The sequence below is a fragment of the Pseudophryne corroboree genome, chromosome 1 (assembly GCF_028390025.1).
Source record: "Pseudophryne corroboree isolate aPseCor3 chromosome 1, aPseCor3.hap2, whole genome shotgun sequence".
Classification (NCBI taxonomy): domain Eukaryota; kingdom Metazoa; phylum Chordata; class Amphibia; order Anura; family Myobatrachidae; genus Pseudophryne; species Pseudophryne corroboree.
The window spans coordinates 559,437,772-559,460,732 of record NC_086444.1 but is presented as its reverse complement, the minus strand read 5'-3'; the positions used below and the strand labels follow the sequence as shown (position 1 = coordinate 559,460,732).

At 46.5% G+C, this 22,961-nt stretch overlaps 1 protein-coding gene across 2 annotated transcripts in view; it reads left to right on the top strand.

Moving 5' to 3' along the window:
- Window positions 1–22,961, top strand: part of FKTN (fukutin) — a 48,622-nt gene that overhangs the window by 10,902 nt on the left and 14,759 nt on the right. For both annotated transcript variants that reach the window (XM_063914145.1, XM_063914144.1), the window contains exons 5-7: window positions 4,933–5,210; window positions 15,604–15,736; window positions 22,819–22,948. In XM_063914145.1, coding sequence (XP_063770215.1) covers window positions 4,933–5,210; window positions 15,604–15,736; window positions 22,819–22,948 — 541 coding nt within the window. The remainder of the gene's footprint in view (window positions 1–4,932; window positions 5,211–15,603; window positions 15,737–22,818; window positions 22,949–22,961) is intronic.

The following is a 22,961-nucleotide window of genomic DNA, read 5'->3' as shown; positions in this document are numbered from 1 at the left end:
CAGGCTCTCCCCTGTAGTTTTCAGGCTCAAAGGGTTAAAAAGAGAGGGGGGGCACTAAATTTAGGCGCAATATATGTATACAAGCAGCTATTTGGGGAAAAATCACTCAGTTATAGTGTTAATCCCTGCATTATATAGCGCTCTGGTGTGTGCTGGCATACTCTCTCTCTGTCTCCCCAAAGGACTTTGTGGGGTCCTGTCCTCAGTCAGAGCATTCCCTGTGTGTGTGCGGTGTGTCGGTACGGCTGTGTCGACATGTTGGATGAGGAAGGTTACGTGGAGGCGGAGCAGAGGCCGATAAATGGGATGTCGCCCCCAGTGGGGCCGACACCAGAGTGGATTGATAAGTGGAAGGTATTAACCGACAGTGTCAACTGGATGACGTAACAGCTCTGGGACAGCCGGCTTCTCAGCCCGCGCCTGCCCAAGCGTCTCAAAGGCCATCAGGGGCTCAAAAAACGCCCGTTACCTCAGATGGCAGACACAGATGTTGACACGGAGTCTGACTCCAGTGGCGACGAGGTTGAGACATATACACAGTCCACTAGGAACATCCGTTACATGATCTCGGCAATGAAAAATGTGTTACGCATTTTCTGACATGAACCCAAGTACCACATAAAAGGGGTTTTATTTTTGGGGAGAAAAAGCAGCCAGTGTTTTGTTCCCCCATCAGATGAATGAATGAAGTGTGTAAAGAAGCGTGGTTTCCCCCGATAAGAAACTGGTAATTTCTAAAAAGTTACTGATGGCGTACCCTTTCCCGCCAGAGGATAGGTCACGTTGGGAGATATCCCTTAGGGTGGATAAGGCGCTCACACGTTTGTTAAAAGGTGGCACTGCCATCTTAGGATACGGCCACCTTGAAGGAACCTGCTGATAAAAAGCAGGAGGCGATCCTGAAGTCTGTATTTACACACTCAGGTTATATACTGAGACCTGCAATTGCCTCAGCATAAATAGGGCTGCTGCAGCGTGGTCTGATACCCTGTCAGATAATATTAATACTCTAAGACAGGGATAATATTTTGCTAACATTGAGCATATTTAAGACGTTGTCTTATATATAAAGGATGCACAGAGGGATATTTGCCGGCTGGCATCCAGAATTAATGCAATGTCCATTCTGCCAGGAGGGTATTAGAAACCCGGCAGTGGACAGGTGATGCTGCCTGTAAAAGGCACATGGAGATTCTGCCTTATAAGGGTGAGGAATTGTTTGGGGATGGTCTCTGGGACCTCGTATCCACAGCAACAGCTGGGAAGAAATTTTTTTACCTCAGGTTTCCTCACAGCCTAAGAAAGCACCGTATTTTCAGGTACAGTCCTTTCGGCTTCAGAAAAGCAAACGGGTCACAGGCGCTTCCTTTCTGCACAGAGACAAGGGAAGAAGGAAAAAAGCTGCACCAGCAGCCAGTTCCCAGGATCAAAAATCTTCCCCCGCTTCCTCTGAGTCCACCGCATGACGCTGGGGCTCCACAGGCGGAGACAGGTGCGGTAGGGGCGCGTCTCGGGAACTTCAGGGACCAGTGAGCTTGCCCACAGGTGGATCTCTAGGTTCTGCAAATAGTATCACAGGGATACAGGCTGGAGTTCGAGGCGACTCCCCCTCGCCGTTACCTCACATCAGCCTTGCCGGCTGCCCTCGGAGAAAGGTAGTACTGGCGGCAATTCACAAGCGGTACTTCCAGCAGGTGAAAGCAAGGTACCCCTCCTTCAACAAGGCCGGGGTTACTATTCCAAAATGTTGTGGTACCGAAACCAGACGGTTCGGTGAGACCCATTCTAAAATTGAAAGCCTTGAACACTTATATACGAAGGTTCAAGTTCAAAATGGAATCGCTCAGGGCGATTATTGCAAGCCTGGAGAATTTCATGGTATCACTGGACATCAAGGATGATTACCTGCATGTCCCTATTTACCCTCTTCACCAGGAGTACCTCAATATTGTGGTACAGGATTGTCATTACCAATTCCAGACGTTGCCGTTGGTCTGTCCCCGGCACCGAGGTATTTACCAAGGTAATGGCCGAAATAATTATCCCGTACTTGGACGATCTCCTTATAAAGGCGAGGTCCAGGGAGCAGTTGTTCGTCGGAGTAGCACTATCTCGGGAAGTGCCACAACAGCACGGCTGGATTCTGAATATTCCAAAGTCGCAGCTGGTTCCTACGACGCGTCTACTGTTCCTGGGTATGGTTCTGGACACAGAACAGGATAAAAAGGGTTTCTCCCGGAGGAGAAGTCCAAGGAGTTGTTGTCTCTAGACAGAGACCTCCTATTATGTATACAGGTGTCGGTGCATCAATGCACGCGAGCCCTGGGAAAGATGGTAGCTTCTTACGAAGAAATTCCATTCGCCAGGTCCCATGCAAGGATTTTCCAGTGGGATCTGTTGGACAAGTGGTCCGGGTCGCATCTTCAGATGCATCGGCGGATAACCCTGTCTCCAAGGGTCAGGGTGTCGCTGTTGTGGTGGCTGCAGAGTGCTCATCTTCTAGGGGGCCACAGATTCGGCATACAGGACTGGGTCCTGGTGACCACGGATGCCAGCCTTTGAGGCTGGGGGGCAGTCACACAGGGAAGGAAGTTCCAAGGCTATGGAAAAGTCAGGAGACTTCCCTACACATAAATATTCTGGAACTGAGGGCCATTTACAATGCCCTAAGTCAGGCTAGACCCCTGCTTCAACACCGGCCGGTGCTGATCCAGTCAGACAACATCACGGCGGTCGCTCATGTAAACCGACAGGGCGGCACAAGAAGCAGGATGGCGATGGCAGAAGCCACAAGGATTCTCCGATGGGCGGAAAATCATGTGTTAGCACTGTCAGCAGTGTTCATTCCCGGAGTGGACAACTAAGAAACCTCCACCCGGGAGAGTGGGGACTTCATCCAGAAGTCTTCCAAATGATTGTACACCGTTGGGAAAGGCCACAGGTGGACATGATGGCGTCCCGCCTCAACTAAAAGTTACAAAGATATTGCGCCAGGTCAAGGACCCTCAGGCGATAGCTGTGGACGCTCTGGTAACACCGTGGGTGTACCAGTCGGTGTATGTGTTCCCTTCTCTGCCTCTCTTACCCAGGGTAATGAGAATAATAAGAAGGAGAGGAGTAAGAACTATACAAATTTTTCCGGGCTGGCCAAGAAGAGCTTGGTAACCAGAACTCCAAGAAATGATCTCAGAGGACCCATGGCCTCTGCCGCTCAGACAGGACCTGCTGCAGCAGGGGGCCTGTCTGTTCCAAGACGTACCGCGGCTGCGTTGACGGCATGGCGGTTGAACGCCGGATCCTGAAGGAAAAGGGAATTCCGGAGGAAGTTATCCCTACGCTATTTGAAGCTAGGAAAGAAGTGAACGCAAACCATTATCACCGCATATGGCGGAAATATGTTGCGTACTGTGAGGCCAGGAAAGCCCCAAAGGAGAAATTTCAGCTAGGTCGATTTTTGCACTTCCTACAGTCAGAGGTGACTATGGGCCTAAAATTGGGTTCCATTAAGGTCCAGATTTCGGCTCTATCGATTTTCTTCCAAAAATTGAACTGGCTTCACTGCCTGAAGTTCAGACTTTTGTTAAGGGAGTGCTGCATAGTCAGCCCCCGTTTGTGCCTCCAGCGGCACCGTGGGATCTCAACGTGGTGTTGGATTTCCTGAAGTCGCATTGGGTTGAGCCACTTAAATCCGTGGAGCTATAATACCTCACGTGGAAAGTGGTCATTCTGTGGGCCTTGGCGTCGGCCAGGCGTGTATCGGAATTGGCGGCTTTGTCATACAAAAGCCCTTATCTGTATTTTATATGGATAAGGCGGAATTGAGGACTCGTTCCCAATTCCTTCCTAAGGTGGTATATTTGTTTTAATGTGAACCAACCTATTGTGGTGCCTGCGGCTACTTGGGACTTGGAGGATTCCAAGTTACTGGATGTAGTCAGGGCCCTGAAAAGTATATGTTTCCAGGACAGCTGGAGTCAGGAAAACTGACTCGCTATTTCTCCTGTATGCACCCAACAAGCTGGGTGCTCCTGCTTCTAAGCAGACGATTGCTCGCTGGATCTGTAGCACGATTCAACTTGCACATTCTGCGGCTGGACTGCCGCACCCTAATTCTGTAAAAGCCCATTCCACGAGAAAAGTGGGCTCTTCTTGGGCGGCTGCCCGAGGGGTCTCGGCTTTACAACTTTGCCGAGCTGTTACTTGGTCGGGTTAAAACATTTTTGTAAGAGTCTACAAGTTTGATACCCTGGCTGAGGAGGACCTAGAGTTTGCTCATTCGGTGCTGCAGAGTCATCCGCACTCTCCCGCCCGTTTGGGAGCTTTGTTATAATCCCCATGGTCCTTACGGAGTCCCAGCATCCACTTAGGACGTCAGAGAAAATAAGATTTTACTCACCGGTAAATCTATTTCTCGTAGTCCGTAGTGGTTGCTGGGCGCCCATCCCAAGTGCGGATTGTCTGCAATACTTGTTTATAGTTATTGCCTAACTAAAGGGTTATTGTTGAGCCATCTGTTGAGAGGCTCAGTTATATTTCATACTGTTAACTGGGTATAGTATCACGAGTTATGCGGTGTGATTGGTGTGGCTGGTATGAGTCTTACCTGGGATTCAAAATCCTACCTTATTGTGTCAGCTCTTCCGGGCACAGTATCCTAACTGAGGTCTGGAGGGGGGTCTTGGTGGGAGGAGCCAGTGCACACCAGGTAGTCCTAAAGCTTTCTTTAGTTGTGCCCAGTCTCCTGCGGAGCCGCTGATCCCCATGGTCCTTACGGAGTCCCAGCATCCACTACGGACTACGAGAAATAGATTTACCGGTGAGTAAAATCTCATTTTGTTGTTTGAAGTTGTTCCATTGACACTGTCATCTATGACAATTGCACTTAAAAACAAAAAAAAATCTGTATTTTATATATCTCTGTGCTACTTTCAGGGGAATGTTTTTCGAGCTGTAGAGAAAATGGGATTTCAGTGGCAGAAATATGAAGGGAAAGATCCCCGTCTGGAAGGAATGGATGACCTTTCAAGCACAGAAATACCTCTTCATTATTTATTCAAAATGGCTGCTCACACAATTCATTTAGTAGTGTTTTATGAAAGGAGTGGCAACTATCTCTGGCACGGTCCTTTACTGCTAAAGAGAAATATGGATAGAAAGTTTGTAGCTTTTCGGAAACTTCAATTTGGTCGTCATTCTGGAGCCTACAATAGGTAATATCCATGTTACAGATTCAATATTCTGTATGTATTTGGCTGTGTATAAACTAGTTAACTTTTTAAAAATGCTTGTCTTTTATACAGTTAGGAATTAAGAGTATTGAATTTATTCTCTAAAATATATATTTTTAATTTTGCAACATGTGTAAGGTTAAAGTCACAATCCCAGAGAGAAGTTTTCTTTTTATTTCTTTTTATTAACGAGTTGAATAATTGTTAAAAAATGCATGTGATTTTTTTTTTTTTAGCTGTTCTTCAACAAATCATTATTTAATTTTCAAATTCTCCCTGGAAGGTGCAGAGTATGGCTGCCAGTAACGCAAACACACAGACTGACAGATCACAGAATGTGATGATGGGGCGTAACTATGTAGAACTACAAATTAACCAAGGACAATATTAAATGCCAATACAGGTTGCATATCCCTCATTCAAAATTCAAAATACCACATTTTTGGGTCCCCTACTGAGATAATGACATATATATTATGTGTATCTATAGATATATTATATAGATAAATAATCTAATACATATATATTTGTGTCATTATCTCAGTAGGGGAACCAAAAATGTGTTATTTTGAATTATGGATAAGGGATTCTCAACCTGTATTTTTCTTAGTTAACCATAGGGAATGATGATAAATAAAATCCCACCTATTTTTTCCTTGCTTTGCTGCTTCCATTATCAAATGAAATACAGGGGTATATGTATTATACCCGCACTGACCGTTCATACATTGCCCCGCACATCAGCGCCACTTCTCTCCCATAATGCCATTTAATACATATACCCCACACTGTAAGAATATTATGTAAATGATAACCAAAACATGCTTTAAATTAAAGAAACATTCTATATTAATTTTAATTTATGGTGTGAACCAGTTTTTATAGCCAGACTAGCTGTTCTACCCGTTCTTCGCACTCGAGTTTCTGATTTTCACGGTTGTAAATATAATTGAGTGTTAAAAATCTGGTAAATCTATAGAGCTGTAAATTTGAGACGTCTTAATGTAAGTAAATATTAATCCATGGTTATTGGCATTACCCGAGGAGCACCCGTAGCAGATACGGTAAAAAGTGACCTATGAATACCTATGTTAAATTTCATCTTCCTATCATATCGGGAAGTAAGAGAACTAGTGATGAGTCAGTCAGTCAGTCAGTGAGTGAGAGAGACGGTAAAAAGTCACAGGACCATTTTTGTAGTTTATTAAATTCTACCCACTGGAGATGCAATCCAAATTTTGGTCTGTTTGGGCGTTATCGTTCACGCTACGCAAGCCAAGCATTGGTAATGACGTCATTCTATCAACCCCCGTTCATACCCTTAGAGGAGGTTTATTAAAATTCTAATTACATAGTTTTCCTATCTCCCACATGGAGAATACCTATGTTACATTTTATCTTCCTAACATATCGGGAAGTAAGAGAATTAGTGAGTGAGTGAGGGCTTTCGCATTTATATATATATATATATATATATATATATATATATATATATATATATATATATATATATATATATATATATATATATATATATATATATATATAAAATATATATTCTATATTTCTCCTGCAGGGTCCACAGATTATCCACAGGATAACATTGGGATATAAGGTAGCGTCAGCGGAATGGCACCAGTCGATCAAAGCTTTCGGCCTCCCAGAATGCAACGGGCCAGTCTCCTATATCCCTGCCTCCTGGCTCAGGCAATTCAGTTTTTTGTTTGGTGCTGCAGGAGCCGGACCATGGTCAGTGGGCTGCTGGTTTTTAGCAGCCATAAGCTTTTTAGTATTTTATTTTTATAGTCTTATTCTTTTTGAGCGATCTTTCTAAAAAGCGTCTTATACATACCTTAGAAAGAGTCGCTCCAACAGCTCCCCGCCGGGTCGCGACAACGCTTACCCACTTGTACAGTGCTGTTTCGGCGTTCGGCGGGCGTCTGTGTAGTATGTACTAGCAAGTCCAGCAGACGTTACCAGGCTGTGGCCGGAACACGGGGAGGAGGTAAGGCGTTGGTTCCGCTTAGCAAGGGAGACGAGAGACACGGCAGCACTGTTTTCGGGATGGAGACTACAGAATAGTCGCTGACGCGGGTGCCACCTCGGGTGCACCAGCGCTAGGCCTCAGGGATCATAGGCTCCAGGGGTTAGTATGAGACCGCGATCCCTGGGGTTGATGTCAGCATTGGGGAGTAAGACGCTCCCCTGGTCGCCCCTCCTCCCGGTTCATGACCAGTTTCCTCTGAATCTTCTGTCATGAACTGATTTCCTGCTTTCGTCTGAGACGCTAGTTACTAACTAACCCAGTCGCAGCTTAGGCGGCTGTGTTCACTGGTGCGTCTGTTCACTACAACTGATGTGTTCACTTGGGCGTCTGTGTTCACTATTAGCATCTGGATCCACTCAGCATTTGCTAGCGTATTGATTGATCCTGGAAGTGGGGTTAAGTCTCCCTGTATCCCGCTCTCCTGAGGCAGGTGATACAGCATTGAGTCTCTGCCTACTATTGGGGTATGAGTAGTTGTATAAGTGCCTGTTGCATATGAGTCTTGTAAACGTTTACTGCTGTTTCTTTCAACTTTGCGACTGAATACATTAAAAGTCCTATATAAGGTAATGCAGTAATATGTTTTTTTTTCTACATACCTGAAATGTATCTGTAGTTGAATATGTGCTCATATTACCAATGTATACTAATGTATAACAATGTAACTGATTGCTAGTGTGGCTGCTGACTTATACTGTGTTTCTGTCATTTTTGCTTTCTCATATATCTAATCCTCAATGCTGGTGCAAAGCAGGGAGGGGGCGGATTGTATATCACTTTAGCAAGCATTAAAGTGATTTCAGTCACAAATTGTCTTGTTAACACCAGTCAGCTGTGTGATTTGTTTATCATGTCAAAGAGAGGCATGGGTAAGGAGGATACACTCTCCACAGCTGTACCTACTTTGATATCATGGTTGTCATGCAAAGCAGGGTTAACCTCTGAAGATCTGGTTCAAAATGGGTTATGTACAAAGTGTTGTAGCTTCCATCAAAGCCTCCTTAACATGCCAAGGCAGGCTCAGGTTCAGGCAGAACCTTCATGGGCATCATTTGCACAAACATTATCTAATATAGCTGAGCGAATAGTGCCAGCTCCAGTACCAGGTATAGGTTTCCCCATTAACACTTACATGCAACATTCCCCCTGGATTATGACACATCCAGTTCAGGAAACTGCAGCCTTTCAACAAAAACAGGCTGAAAGGCCTGTGGTAATTAAATCACACAGACATGTAACATCTTCACAGTCTACACATGTTTTGGAAGGGGACACTTCGGAGATGATCCTCACATTCTGGGTCTGCATACAGAGATGAGGACGCAGGTTCCAGCTTGGTAGGTATATCTGAGCTAGTTAATGCTATGAAAGCCATTCTATCCTTAGAGGAGATAGCAGAGCCTTTTGTTAAAATTCAAGGCACCTGTGTTTACACGTCCCAAAACAGTCAGGACTGAATTTCCGGAGTCAGAGCGGCAGACGGAAATCAGGCAAGAGGCTTGGGTCACACCCAGTAAGAAGTATTCTCTGCAGGCTGGGGATTGTTTGAATAGGGAGGTTGCTCCCAAAGTAGATGCGTATGAGGGATAGTGCGTAAATCTGCATTACCTCTGCCTTCAACATATGTCAATGATGTAACGGATAGGAAAAGAGATGGTTTTCAAGTAGGCTCTTAAATTGAGTGAAGTCTTCCCTGGTTCCGTCACAACACATGACGTACCTGGGGGCTGTATTGGATTCCAGGCTTCAGAGTTTATCTACCTCTGAACAAAATATCCATAATACAGACAAGGATTCAGGAGCTACTACACAGTCGAAGAGTATCCATTCATGCAGCAATGCGAGTGATAGGATCTATGGAATCAACATTCGACATGGGGGAATATGCTTAATTCCACTCAAGGCCCCTTCCACGTCTGATGCTTTTCTGATGGAATGGACTGTATCAGACGATAAAAACCCAGACTTTGGTCCTTCCTCAGGAAGTACGGAGGTCATTAGCATGGTGGCTGCAGACATCCCATCTGGACAAAGGGCGACCCTTTTGGATCTGAGAGTGGGAAATTCTGACAACGGACGCCAATCTTCAGGGCTGGGTAACCGTGTCAGAAAAGTGTTGCTTCCAGGGGCAGTGGACCAAGAAAGGAAGTTGCCTGCCAATAAATATATTGGAACTTCGGGACATATGTATGGCATTCACTCAGGTAAACTACATACTTCAAGGAAAACCAGTTCAGATTCGCTGGGACAATGCGACGGCAGTAGCATACCTCAATAATCAGGGAGGGACTCGCAGCCAAAAGGCAATGCAGGAAGTATGCCGCACGTTAAGGTGGGCAGAACTTCATCATCCTGCCTTGTCCACAGTGTTCGTTCCGGGAGTCCAAAACTGGGAAGTGGATTTTCTCAGTCAACTTGCCATTCATGTTATCAAATGGGCCTTACACCCAGAAGTCTTCCAGATTCTGGTAGACAAGTGGGGCCTGCCGTAAACCTCATGACTTCTCATCAGAACAACATAGTTCCTGCATACTGGTCAAGGACAAAGGATCCCAAAGCAATCTGCGTGGATGCTCTGTCAGTGAGATGGGTGTTTCATCTGGCCAATTACCTGTTGCCCAGGGTGATTTGGAAAATCAAACAAGGAAAGGGCGCCATGTTACTAATAGCTCCGGCATGGCCAAGAAGACATTGGTACACAGATCTGCAGAGGCTGTCCGGGGATATTCCATTTCTACTGCCTCAATGTCCAGATCTATTGTCTCAGGGTCCTTGTCATTACAAACACCTGGATTGGCTGTCTTTGACGGAGTGGCTTTTGAGACATCCATCCTGAAAGCAAAAGGATTTTCACAATACGTAATTTAAACAATGCTTAGGGCAAGGAAACCATCCTCGGCTTATATTCAGTGGTGCGCTGCCAGAAATTATGACCCAAGGTCTTTCAGAGTTTCAAGAGTTCTAGCATTCCTTCAAGCAACAATGGATAAAGGTCTACGTGTGTATTCCTTAAAAGTACAAGTGCCGGCACTAACTGTGTTGTTCCAAAAGGAAAATTGCTAACCTACAGGATGTTCGCACCTTTTTTCAAGAAATGCTTCACATTCAGCCTTCTTTCGTTCCCCCGACAGCCCCTTGGGATCTTCAAATAGTCCTTAGGGCATTTCAAGTTGCCCCATTTGAACCACTGAATAAAGTGGATTTGAAATGGTTGACGGCAAAAGTTTTCTTTCTACTGGCAATTGCCTCAGCTAGAAGAGTCTCAGATTTAGGGGCGTTATCATGTCGCCCTCCTTTTCTGATATTTCATCCCGATAGAGCAGTTCTCCGAACTACAGATGGAGCCTCCGTTATCTTGCCTTCTTCTGTGACTAGGCGCACCCGCCTGGGCGCACGTAGTCACTGTGAGCGTCTCCGTCTGTACCGGCGCACACGCCCTGACTGAGATGCGCCCCTTTAACTTGTATGGAGACTGTCTCCATCCGTGCGCCCGGACAGAGACGCTCTGAATGTGAGCGTCTCTGTGCACTCCCGGCGTGACTAGGCGGACAGATCGCCTAGTCACGCTGGGAGTGCATGCCTGCGACTAGGCAGGCAAAGAAAACGGAGGCTCCATCTGTAGATCTGGTTAACTTCCTATGGTGATCTCTAAATTACACCTTAATAAAGAGATTGTTGTTCTGGCTTTTCAGGGACCGGACTTCTCTGAGGGAGATGCATCATTGAATGTAGTCCATGCGTTAAGGATCTACGTGAATCGTACCAGTGCCATCAGAAAGACAGACACTCTCTTCGTTCTCTACGGATTTCACAAGAGAAGATGGCCTGCTGACAAGCAGACACTGGCGAGGTGGCTTCGGATGACTATTTCAGAAGCATACTCTCAAGCTGATCTCGCAATTCCAGCTAATGGTGGTTATTCCGAGTTGATCGCTAGCTGCATTTGTTGGCAGCGCAACGATCAGGCAAAAAAACGGCAGTTCTGCGCATGCGGCGCAATGCGCACGAGTGACGTACGGGCGCAACGAACGATGCAGTTTTGCACAGGGTCTAGCGATGCATTTCAGTCGTACTGGTTGCCGCAGAGTGATTGACATGAAGTGGGCATTTCTGGGTGGCAACTGATCGTTTTCAGGCAGTGTTCGGAAAAATGCAGGCGTGCCAGGGAAAACGCAGGCGTGCCAGGGAAAACGCAGGCGTGGCTGGGCGGGTGTGTGACGTCAAATCCGGAACTGAATAGTCTGAAGTGATCGCAAGCACTGAGTAGGTTTTGAGCTACTCTGAAACTACACAAAATTTTTTTGCAGGCGCTCTGCGATACAACCGTTCGCACTTCTGCTAAGCTAAAATACACTCCCAGTGGGCGGCGGCATAGCGTTTGCACGTCTGCTAAAAACTGCTAGCGAGCGATCAACTCGGAATGACCCCCAATGTTTCTGCTCGCTCTACTCGTAAGGTAGGTCCTTCATGGGCAGCACAACATGGTGCCTCAGCTGAAAGATATGTAAGGCAGCCACATGGGTTTCCATTAACACATTCATAAGACATTATGGGGTATATGCAATTGCGGTCGAATTCCCGAAATTGTCGAAAAACTGGACTTTTTCGCCAAAAAAAAAAAAATCGACAATGCAATTCAGTACTTTCCGTCCAAAAAACGGACTTTCAAAATTTGACTTTTTGAAATTCGACATTTGTCAAATTCGACTTTTCTGCAATGGTACAAATGCGGCAATTCGACAAAAGTATATTCAATTGAAGTTTGGAAATTCGACAACAGTGCTTTTAGACAGTAAATTTGTCATTTTCAATCCGCCACACTTTGGTGGGTGAATCTAATAAAAAAAATGTAAAACATGTTTTTTTGGGGTTTTTTTTTTTATTGGTAATAGCATATCTATTTATATTAGAAGGGATTAGGTACTTGGTTTGTCTTTTTGGGAGGCACAAGTATTATTTATATATTTTTAAAAATATTTTTATTTTTTTTAGATGGAATGGTAAAATCCCGGAAAAAAATGGCGTGGGGTCCCCCCTCCAAAGCATAACCAGCCTCGGGCTCTTCGAGCCGGTCCTGGTTCTAAAAATCCGGGGGGAAAATGGACAGGGGATCCCCCGTATTTTTAAAACCAGCACCGGGCTCTGCGCCTGGTGCTGGTGCAAAAAATACGGGGGACAAAAAGAGTAGGGGTCCCCCGTATTTTTTACACCAGCATCGGGCTCCACTAGCTGGACAGATAATGCCACAGCCGGGGGTCACTTTTATACAGCGCCCTGCGGCGGCGGCATGAAATATCCCACTAGTCACCCCTGGCCGGGGTACCCTGGGGGAGTGGGGACCCCTTCAATCAAGGGGTCCCCCCCCCCAGCCACCCAAGGGCCAGGGGTGAAGCCCGAGGCTGTCCCCCCCCCCCCCCATCCAAGGGCTGCGGATGGGGTCTGATAGCCTTGAGAAAATGACAAGAATATTGGTTTTTCCTGTAGTACTATAAGTCCCAGCAAGCCTCCCCCGCAAGCTGGTACTTAGAGAACCACAAGTACCAGCATGCGGGAGAAAAACGGGCCCGCTGGTACCTGTAGTACTACTGGAAAAAAAATACCCAAATAAAAACAGGAGACACACACCTTGAGAGTAAAACTTTATTTCACACCTGCCGACACACACATACTTACCTATGTTGACCCACCGACTGCCACGTCTCCTGATCCGACGATCCGGGGTACCTGTGAATAAAATTATACTCACCTCAATCCAGTGTCCAGATATAAATCCTCGTACTTGGCAAAACAAATAAACGAACACCTGACCAAGCCGGACTGAAAGGGGACCCATGTTTACACATGGAACCCCTTTCCCCGAATGCAGAGACCTCCCCCCCCCCCCCCCCCCCCCGTGACTGCTGTCACAGAAAGGTCTCTTAAGCCAATCAGCGAGCGCAACGTCCTGGCACTCTGCTGATTGGCTGCACGTCTGAGCTGTCAGACAGCGCATGGCAAAGCCTCTCCATTATACTCAATGGTGGGAACTTTGCGTCAGCGGTGAGGTCACCCGCGGTCAGCGGCTGACCGCGGGTAACCCCACCGCTGACGGCAAAGTTCCCACCATTGAAAGTAATGGAGAGGCTTTGCGATGCGCTGTCTGAGCTCACGCGCATACAGCCAATCAGGTGAGTGCAACGAAGTAGCGCTTCCTGATTGGCTGAAGGGACCTCTGTGACAGGAGTCACGTGGGGTCCCGGCATTTGGGGAAAGGGGTCCCATGTGAAAACATGGGACCCCTTTCAGTCCGCTGGTCCGGGTGTTCGTTTATTTGTTTTGCCAAGTACGAGGATTTATATCTGGACACTGGATTGAGGTGAGTATAATTTTATTCACAGGTACCCCGGATCGTCTGATCAGGAGACGTGGCAGTCGGCGGGTCAACATAGGTAAGTATGTGTGTGTCGGCAGGTGTGAAAAAAAGTTTTACTCTCAAGGTGTGTGTCTCCTGTTTTTATTACCAGCTTGCGGGGGAGGCTTGCTGAGACTTGTAGTACTACAGGAAAAAACAATATTCTTGTCATTTTCTCAAGGCTATCAGCCCCCCATCCGCAGCCCTTGGATGGGGGGGGGACAGCCTCGGGCTTCACCCCTGGCCCTTGGGTGGCTGGGACCCCTTGATTGAAGGGGTCCCCACTCCCCCAGGGTACCCCAGCCAGGGGTGACTAGTTGGATATTTAATGCCGCAGGGCGCTATATAAAAGTGACCCCCGGCTGTGGCATTATCTGTCCAGCTAGTGGAGCCCGATGCTGGTGTAAAAAATACGGGGGACCCCTACTCTTTTTGTCCCCCGTATTTTTTGCACCAGCACCAGGCGCAGAGCCCGGTGCTGGTTTTAAAAATATGGGAGATCCCCTGTCCATTTTTCCCCCGGATTTTTAGAACCAGGACCAGCTCGAAGAGCCCGAGGCTGGTTATGCTTTGGAGGGGGGACCCCACGCAATTTTTTTCGTGTTTTTTCCCGTTTTTACCCGTTTTTTAAAAATCGGAACAAAATCCGTCAAATCGGCCGTTTTTCGTCAGCGGGACTGTCGAATCCGTTTTTTATTGAATATGGTCAATTTCGGCACCCACTTGCCGAAATTAGACGGTCGAATTGTGTTGAATTAAAAAACGGGCGAAAAATTGCCGCGATTCGCCGCTAATTGCATATACCCCTATGCCTTTGATACCTTTGCCTCTCGGGATGCTGCATTCGGGCGAAGGATTTTCCTGTCCAGTCAGGAGCGTCCCCTCCACTAATATTGCTTTGGGACATCCCAATGTTATCCTGCGGATAATCTGTGGACCCTGCAGGAGAAATAAGTGGTTACGGTAGACTTACCGCCGATAACTCTATTTCTCCGAAGTCCACAGTATCCACAAGGATCCCACCCTGACGCACCTGATTTGAGGATCTTTACACTTACTAACCTCTTCCCTCTTGTGTGGAAGTGTGTGTATGTGTTCTTCTTGCCTGATTAGGGCTCACTATGATGGTCCTGCCTTGAGCTTTGGAAAATAACTGAATTTCCTGAGCCGGGGCTTTAGGAGACTGGCTTGTTGTATTCTGGGAGGCCGAAAGCTTTGATCGATTGGTGCAATTCCGCTGACGCTACCTTATATCCAAATGTTATCCTGTGGATTTCAGAGAAATAGAGTTATCGACGGTAAGTCTACCATAACTACTTATATTTTTATGATTGCCACAGAAAACATTACCTGTACAATAGTAGCCATTTCTTTATATTTCAGGATCTGGATTAAATAGGCACTAATAATGCAGTAACAATAACCATTATGATAATGCAGTAGTATAAATGTGGTCTTCAGATTCCACACTAATGTCTAGTATTAAAAATGTGCTATATGTTCAACAAAGTTAGCGTGACCATCTTGGAAAATAAATCTACAGAGGCATAGCCATGCGCAGGGTCTTGGTGAGAGATGTGTATGACGTAGCCACACACCCCTGGCACAGGGCACTCCCCTCTCTCTAGGGGCTGGTGGATGATATGGGGTTGCTGGATTGGAGCTGCCACCAGCGTCACTGCTGATTCGCCCCACCCCCAGGAAAACTGCTGGGATTGGTTTCTGCTGATCCAGATGATTATAGTTAGGGCTGACACATTAATGCCGCCTATTGGTGGCAGCCACATCCCCAAAATGATGTGACCATTTCAACCCCATTCACCCTCCTCTTTTCACCTTTGTACCATGGTCTGACATTAATCATGGCTGCCCTGGAATACTTATATATAATATATTGGGATACTTATACATCAAATGCAGTTTTGGATTTGTTTTAGAGCTGACCTGATCCATATTACAGCTGATGGATTGAAAGTACAGATCCCAAAAGATCCTTCACAATTTTTAGCGGAGATGTTACACTCAAAGTTTCTTGAGTGCAGATACAAAGAGGCTCGGACCTTTTTCCAGGTTAGTTCTCTTTGCTTTCTTGTAGTTAGGATATTTGGTAAACCTATCATTGCATTATGTGAACAAACATTAATATATGAATAATTCATGTAGTATGCACTGTTCTGTGTAGCATTCCATTTCTTACAGTGATTTGTTGAAAGTGAAGTGTAATAATATGCTACTATCATGCAGCTTGTTGTCATTGTATAAGCAGCCTTTAATGTGACTCAAAACCTTCATCTCTTCAATTCCATTCATCTCCACTGACTATTTTTCTCTATCGTCCTAAGTGGATGCTGGGGTTCCTGAAAGGACCATGGGGAATAGCGGCTCCGCAGGAGACAGGGCACAAAAAAGTAAAGCTTTACTAGGTCAGGTGGTGTGCACTGGCTCCTCCCCCTATGACCCTCCTCCAGACTCCAGTTAGATTTTGTGCCCGAACGAGAAGGGTGCAATCTAGGTGGCTCTCCTAAAGAGCTGCTTAGAGAAAGTTTAGTTTAGGTTTTTTTCTTTACAGTGAGTCCTGCTGGCAACAGGATCACTGCAACGTGGGACTTAGGGGGAAAGTAGTAAACTCACCTGCATGCAGAGTGGATTTGCTGCTTGGCTACTGGACACCATTAGCTCCAGAGGGATCGAACACAGGCCCAGCCGTGGAGTCCGGTCCCGGAGCCGCGCCGCCGACCCCCTTGCAGATGCTGAAGCGTGAAGAGGTCCGGAAACCGGCGGCTGAAGACTCCTCAGTCTTCATAAGGTAGCGCACAGCACTGCAGCTGTGCGCCATTTTCCTCTCAGCACACTTCACTGGGCAGTCACTGAGGGTGCAGAGCGCTGGGGGGGGGCGCTCTGAGAGGCAAATATAAACCTTATACAAGGCTAAAAATACCTCACATATAGCCCATAGGGGCTATATGGAGATATTTAACCCCTGCCTGACTGGAAAAATAGCGGGAGAAGAACCCGCCGAAAAAGGGGCGGGGCCTATCTCCTCAGCACACGGCGCCATTTTCTGTCACAGCTCCGCTGGTCAGAACGGCTCCCAGGTCTCTCCCCTGCACTGCACTACAGAAACAGGGTAAAACAGAGAGGGGGGGCACATTAATGGCTATATATATATATATATATTAAAGCAGCTATAAGGGAGCACTTAATATAAGGATATCCCTTGTATATATAGCGCTTTGTGGTGTGTGCTGGCAGACTCTCCCTCTGTCTCCCCAAAAGGGCTAGTGGGTCCTGTCTTCATTAGAGCATTCCCTGTGAGTTTGCGGTGTGTGTCGGTACGTGGTGTCGACATGTATGAGGACGATATTGGTGTGGAGGCGGAGCAATTGCCAAATATGCAGATGTCACCCCCCAGGGGGTCGACACCAGAATGGATGCCTTTATTTGTGGAATTACGTGATGGTTTATCTTCCCTTAAACAGTCAGTTGAGGACATGAGGCGGCCGGACAATCAATTAATGCCTGTCCAGGCGCCTCAAACACCGTCAGGGGCTGTAAAACGCCCTTTGCCTCAGTCGGTCGACACAGACCCAGACACGGGCACTGATTCCAGTGACGACGGTAGAAATTCAAACGTATTTTCCAGTAGGGCCACACGTTATATGATTTTGGCAATGAAGGAGACGTTACATTTAGCTGATACTACAGATACCGTAAAACAGGGTATTATGTATGGTGTGAAAAAACTACAAACAGTTTTTCCTGAATCAGAAGAATTAAATGACGTGTGTGATGAAGCGTGGGTTGCTCCTGATAAAAAGTTGATAATTTCAAAAAAGTTATTGGCATTATACCCTTTCCCGCCAGAGGTTAGGGCGCGCTGGGAAACACCCCCTAAGGTGGACAAGGCGCTCACACGCTTATCCAAACAAGTGGCGTTACCCTCTCCTGAGACGGCCGCACTTAAGGATCCATCAGATAGAAAGATGGAAGTTATTCAAAAGAATATATACACACATGCAGGTGTTATACTACGACCAGCTATAGCAACTGCCTGGATGTGCAGTGCTGGAGTAGTTTGGTCAGAATCCCTGATTGAAAATATTGATACCCTAGATAGGGACAATGTTTTACTGTCGTTAGAACAAATAAAGGATGCATTTATCTATATGCGTGATGCACAGAGGGATATTTGCACACTGGCATCTCGGGTGAGTGCTATGTCCATTTCAGCCAGAAGAGCCTTATGGACACGACAGTGGACAGGCGATGCGGATTCAAAACGTCACATGGAGGTTTTGCCGTATAAAGGGGAGGAGTTATTTGGAGTTGGTCTATCAGACTTGGTGGCCACGGCTACTGCCGGGAAATCCACTTTTTTACCTCAAGTCACTCCCCAACAGAGAAAGGCACCGACCTTTCAACCGCAGCCTTTTCGCTCCTACAAAAATAAGAGAGCAAAGGGCTTGTCGTACCTGCCACGAGGCAGAGGAAGAGGGAAGAGACACCAACAGGCAGCTCCTTCCCAGGAACAGAAGCCCTCCCCGGCTCCTGCAAAAACCTCAGCATGACGCTGGGGCCTCTCAAGCGGACTCGGGGACAGTGGGGGGCCGTCTCAAAAATTACAGCGCGCAGTGGGCTCACTCGCAGGTAGACCCCTGGATCCTGCAGATAATATCTCAGGGGTACAGGTTGGAATTAGAGACGGATCCTCCTCATCGTTTCCTGAAGTCTGCCTTACCAACCGTCTCTTCCGAAAGGGAGAGGGTGTTGGAAGCCATTCACAAGCTGTACGCTCAGCAGGTGATAGTCAAAGTACCCCTATTACAACAAGGAAAGGGGTATTATTCCACTCTATTTGTGGTACCGAAGCCGGATGGCTCGGTAAGGCCTATTCTAAATCTGAAGTCCTTGAACCTCTACATAAAAAAGTTCAAGTTCAAGATGGAGTCACTCAGAGCAGTGATAGCGAACCTGGAAGAAGGGGACTTTATGGTATCCTTGGACATCAAGGATGCGTATCTACACGTTCCGATTTACCCCGCACACCAAGGGTACCTCAGGTTCATTGTTCAAAACTGTCACTATCAGTTTCAGACGCTGCCGTTCGGATTGTCCACGGCGCCTCGGGTCTTTACCAAGGTAATGGCCGAGATGATGATTCTTCTTCGAAGAAAAGGCGTATTAGTTATCCCATACTTGGACGATCTCCTAATAAGGGCAAGGTCCAGAGAACAGCTGGAGACAGCTTTAGCACTATCTCAAGAGGTGCTAAGACAACACGGGTGGATTCTGAATATTCCAAAATCCCATTTAATCCCGACAACTCGTCTGCTGTTCCTAGGAATGATTCTGGACACGGTTCAGAAAAAGGTTTTCCTTCCAGAGGAAAAAGCCAAGGAGTTATCCGATCTGGTCAGGAACCTCCTAAAACCAGGAAAAGTGTCAGTACATCAATGCACAAGAGTCCTGGGAAAAATGGTGGCTTCTTACGAAGCAATTCCATTCGGCAGATTCCATGCAAGAATATTCCAAAGGGATCTGTTGGACAAATGGTCAGGGTCGCATCTGCAGATGCACCTGCGAATAACCCTGTCACCAAAGACAAGGGTGTCACTTCTGTGGTGGTTGCAGAAGGCTCACCTATTAGAAGGCCGCAGATTCGGCATTCAGGATTGGATCCTGGTGACCACGGACGCCAGCCTGAGAGGCTGGGGAGCAGTCACACAAGGAAGAAACTTCCAGGGAGTATGGACGAGTCTGGAAAAGTCTCTTCACATAAACATTCTGGAACTAAGAGCAATCTACAATGCTCTAAGCCAGGCGGAACTTCTCCTGCAAGGAAAGCCGGTGTTGATTCAGTCGGACAACATCACGGCGGTCGCCCATGTAAACAGGCAGGGCGGCACAAGAAGCAGGAGTGCAATGGCAGAAGCTGCCAAGATTCTTCGCTGGGCGGAGAATCACGTGATAGCACTGTCAGCAGTGTTCATCCCGGGCGTGGACAACTGGGAAGCAGACTTCCTCAGCAGACACGATCTTCATCCGGGAGAGTGGGGTCTACATCCAGAAGTCTTCAACATGTTAATAGACCGTTGGGAAAGACCAATTGTAGACATGATGGCGTCTCGCCTCAACAAGAAACTGGACAAATATTGCGCCAGGTCAAGAGATCCACAGGCAATAGCTGTGGACGCACTGGTAACTCCTTGGGTGTACCAGTCAGTGTATGTGTTTCCTCCTCTGCCGCTCATACCAAAGGTATTGAAGATCATACGGCAAAGAAGAGTAAGAACAATACTAGTGGTTCCGGATTGGCCGAGAAGGACTTGGTATCCGGAACTTCAAGAGATGCTCACGGACGAACCGTGGCCTCTACCTCTGAGAAGGGACCTGCTACAGCAGGGTCCCTGTCTTTTTCAAGACTTACCGCGGCTGCGTTTGACGGCATGGCGGTTGAACGCCAGATCCTAAAAGGGAAAGGCATTCCAGAAGAAGTCATTCCTACCTTGATTAAGGCACGGAAGGAAGTCACCGTGAAACATTATCACCGCATTTGGCGAAAATATGTAGCGTGGTGCGAGGATCGGAGGGTTCCGACGGAGGAATTCCAACTGGGTCGTTTCCTACATTTCCTGCAATCAGGATTATCTATGGGTCTCAAATTGGGATCCATTAAGGTTCAAATTTCGGCCCTGTCAATATTCTTCCAAAAAGAATTGGCCTCTGTCCCTGAGGTCCAGACTTTTGTCAAGGGAGTACTGCATATACAGCCTCCTGTGGTGCCTCCGGTGGCACCGTGGGATCTAAATGTAGTTTTAGATTTCCTCAAATCCCATTGGTTTGAACCATTGAAAAAGGTGGATTTGAAATATCTCACATTGAAAGTGACTATGTTACTAGCCCTGGCCTCTGCCAGGAGAGTATCTGAATTGGCGGCTTTATCTTATAAAAGTCCTTATCTAATCTTCCATTCGGATAGGGCAGAACTGCGGACTCGTCCGCATTTTCTCCCTAAAGTGGTATCAGCATTTCATCTGAACCAACCTATTGTGGTGCCTGCGGCCACTAGCGACTTGGAGGACTCCAAGTTGTTGGACGTTGTCAGAGCCTTAAAAATATACATTGCAAGGACGGCTGGAGTCAGAAAATCTGACTCGCTGTTTATATTGTATGCACCCAACAAGTTGGGCGCACCTGCTTCTAAGCAGTCGATTGCTCGTTGGATTTGTAACACAATTCAACTTGCACATTCTGTGGCAGGCCTGCCACAGCCTAAAACTGTAAAAGCCCACTCCACAAGGAAGGTGGGCTCATCTTGGGCGGCTGCCCGAGGGGTCTCGGCATTACAACTCTGCCGAGCAGCTACGTGGTCGGGGGAGAACACGTTTGTAAAATTTTACAAATTTGATACCCTGGCAAAGGAGGACCTGGAGTTCTCTCATTCGGTGCTGCAGAGTCATCCGCACTCTCCCGCCCGTTTGGGAGCTTTGGTATAATCCCCATGGTCCTTTCAGGAACCCCAGCATCCACTTAGGACGATAGAGAAAATAAGAATTTACTTACCGATAATTCTATTTCTCGGAGTCCGTAGTGGATGCTGGGCGCCCATCCCAAGTGCGGATTATCTGCAATACTTGTACATAGTTATTGTTAACTAATTCGGGTTATTGTTAAGGAGCCATCTTTAAGAGGCCCTTTCTGTTGTCATACTGTTAACTGGGTTTAGATCACAAGTTGTACGGTGTGATTGGTGTGGCTGGTATGAGTCTTACCCGGGATTCAAAATGCCTCCCTTATTGTGTATGCTCGTCCGGGCACAGTACCTAACTGGAGTCTGGAGGAGGGTCATAGGGGGAGGAGCCAGTGCACACCACCTGACCTAGTAAAGCTTTACTTTTTTGTGCCCTGTCTCCTGCGGAGCCGCTATTCCCCATGGTCCTTTCAGGAACCCCAGCATCCACTACGGACTCCGAGAAATAGAATTATCGGTAAGTAAATTCTTATTTTAACTCTGGAGGCTGCAAGCCAATAGCTCAATGTATAATGTTTAGGCCTCTGCAACACTTTTAAAATTGTTTTGGTTAGCTTTATAACTTTTTTTTTTCTTAAGTAGCATTATGAAATATATTTATTTTAGGACCGTTACGAAGGGGGATAAAGGACAATTTAAGGATTAAATACACCTTTTCAAGATTCTACTTTTTTAATAGTGCAAGCCCATTATATTGCATAAAATGTGAGCTAGCTCTTCCAAGTGTAGGTTGTGATTGGGATGTAATTTCAGGTTTCTTTTGTGATCATTGTTAAATTATAACTGTTTAGTTGGACTTTAGCCAATATGATATTCTTCAATGTAAACGAAGTTTTATAGAGCTGCTTCTATTAACATCTTACAATGCGTTGTGATTGGTTCCTGTTGAGTCTACTCATTGAAGTGACATCCTAGAATATCCTTTTCATTCTATGAATGTATTGGCCAAGACTAGTGGAGGGGTGCAGTATGTCTGACCGGCGGTCAGGAGACCGCCGGTCAGCATACCAACGCCGGGATCCCGGCGGGGAGAGGCGAGTGCAGCAAGCCCCTTGCGCGCTCGGTGGCGACCTGCACGGGTTCTATTCCCACTCTATGGGTGTCGTGGACACCCACGTGTGGAAATAGTCCCTGTTGGTCTGTTGGCATGCCGACCATCGGGATGGTGAGGAGGTGGGATGTCGGTGGTGGTCATGTGACCGTCGGTCACATGAATACCATTCTAGTGGAGGTGTCAAACTCCAGTACATGGTTTGGAGCAGATTTTAGAAGCTTCCATACCATTGATCAGTAAATGCTAAATTATACAACAGTGGTCTTCTAACTTTCAGAAATATACCTGTACATTTTTTTATGCTCAAAGATATTTGAAAGTATATACGTTTTTAGCCAAAAAAGTATCAATATATCTTATAGTGTTTACTTAATATGTGTCCCTTTGGTGCATTATAATATGGGTTCCACTGTGCTCAACAGGAAATCAAAAAGGAATAGAAGACTTTCTTTCCCCCTCATGTATATATGTAAATAATACAGAGGCTTTTCATGTGCCAGATGCTAAATTTAAACAAATAGGACCATTTCCAGGTTTCTTTTCATTAAATTCTTTGTTTCCCTCAAGCTCTATCCTGATGACATTTCGCTTGAAGGGATTGAATTCCGAAAGAGATCGAAAGCACTATTAGAGTTGGCAGCTTCCACTTTGGATGCTTTGGGTGTGAGTTTCTGGATCAGCAGTGGTACTTGTTTAGGTATATATTGTTA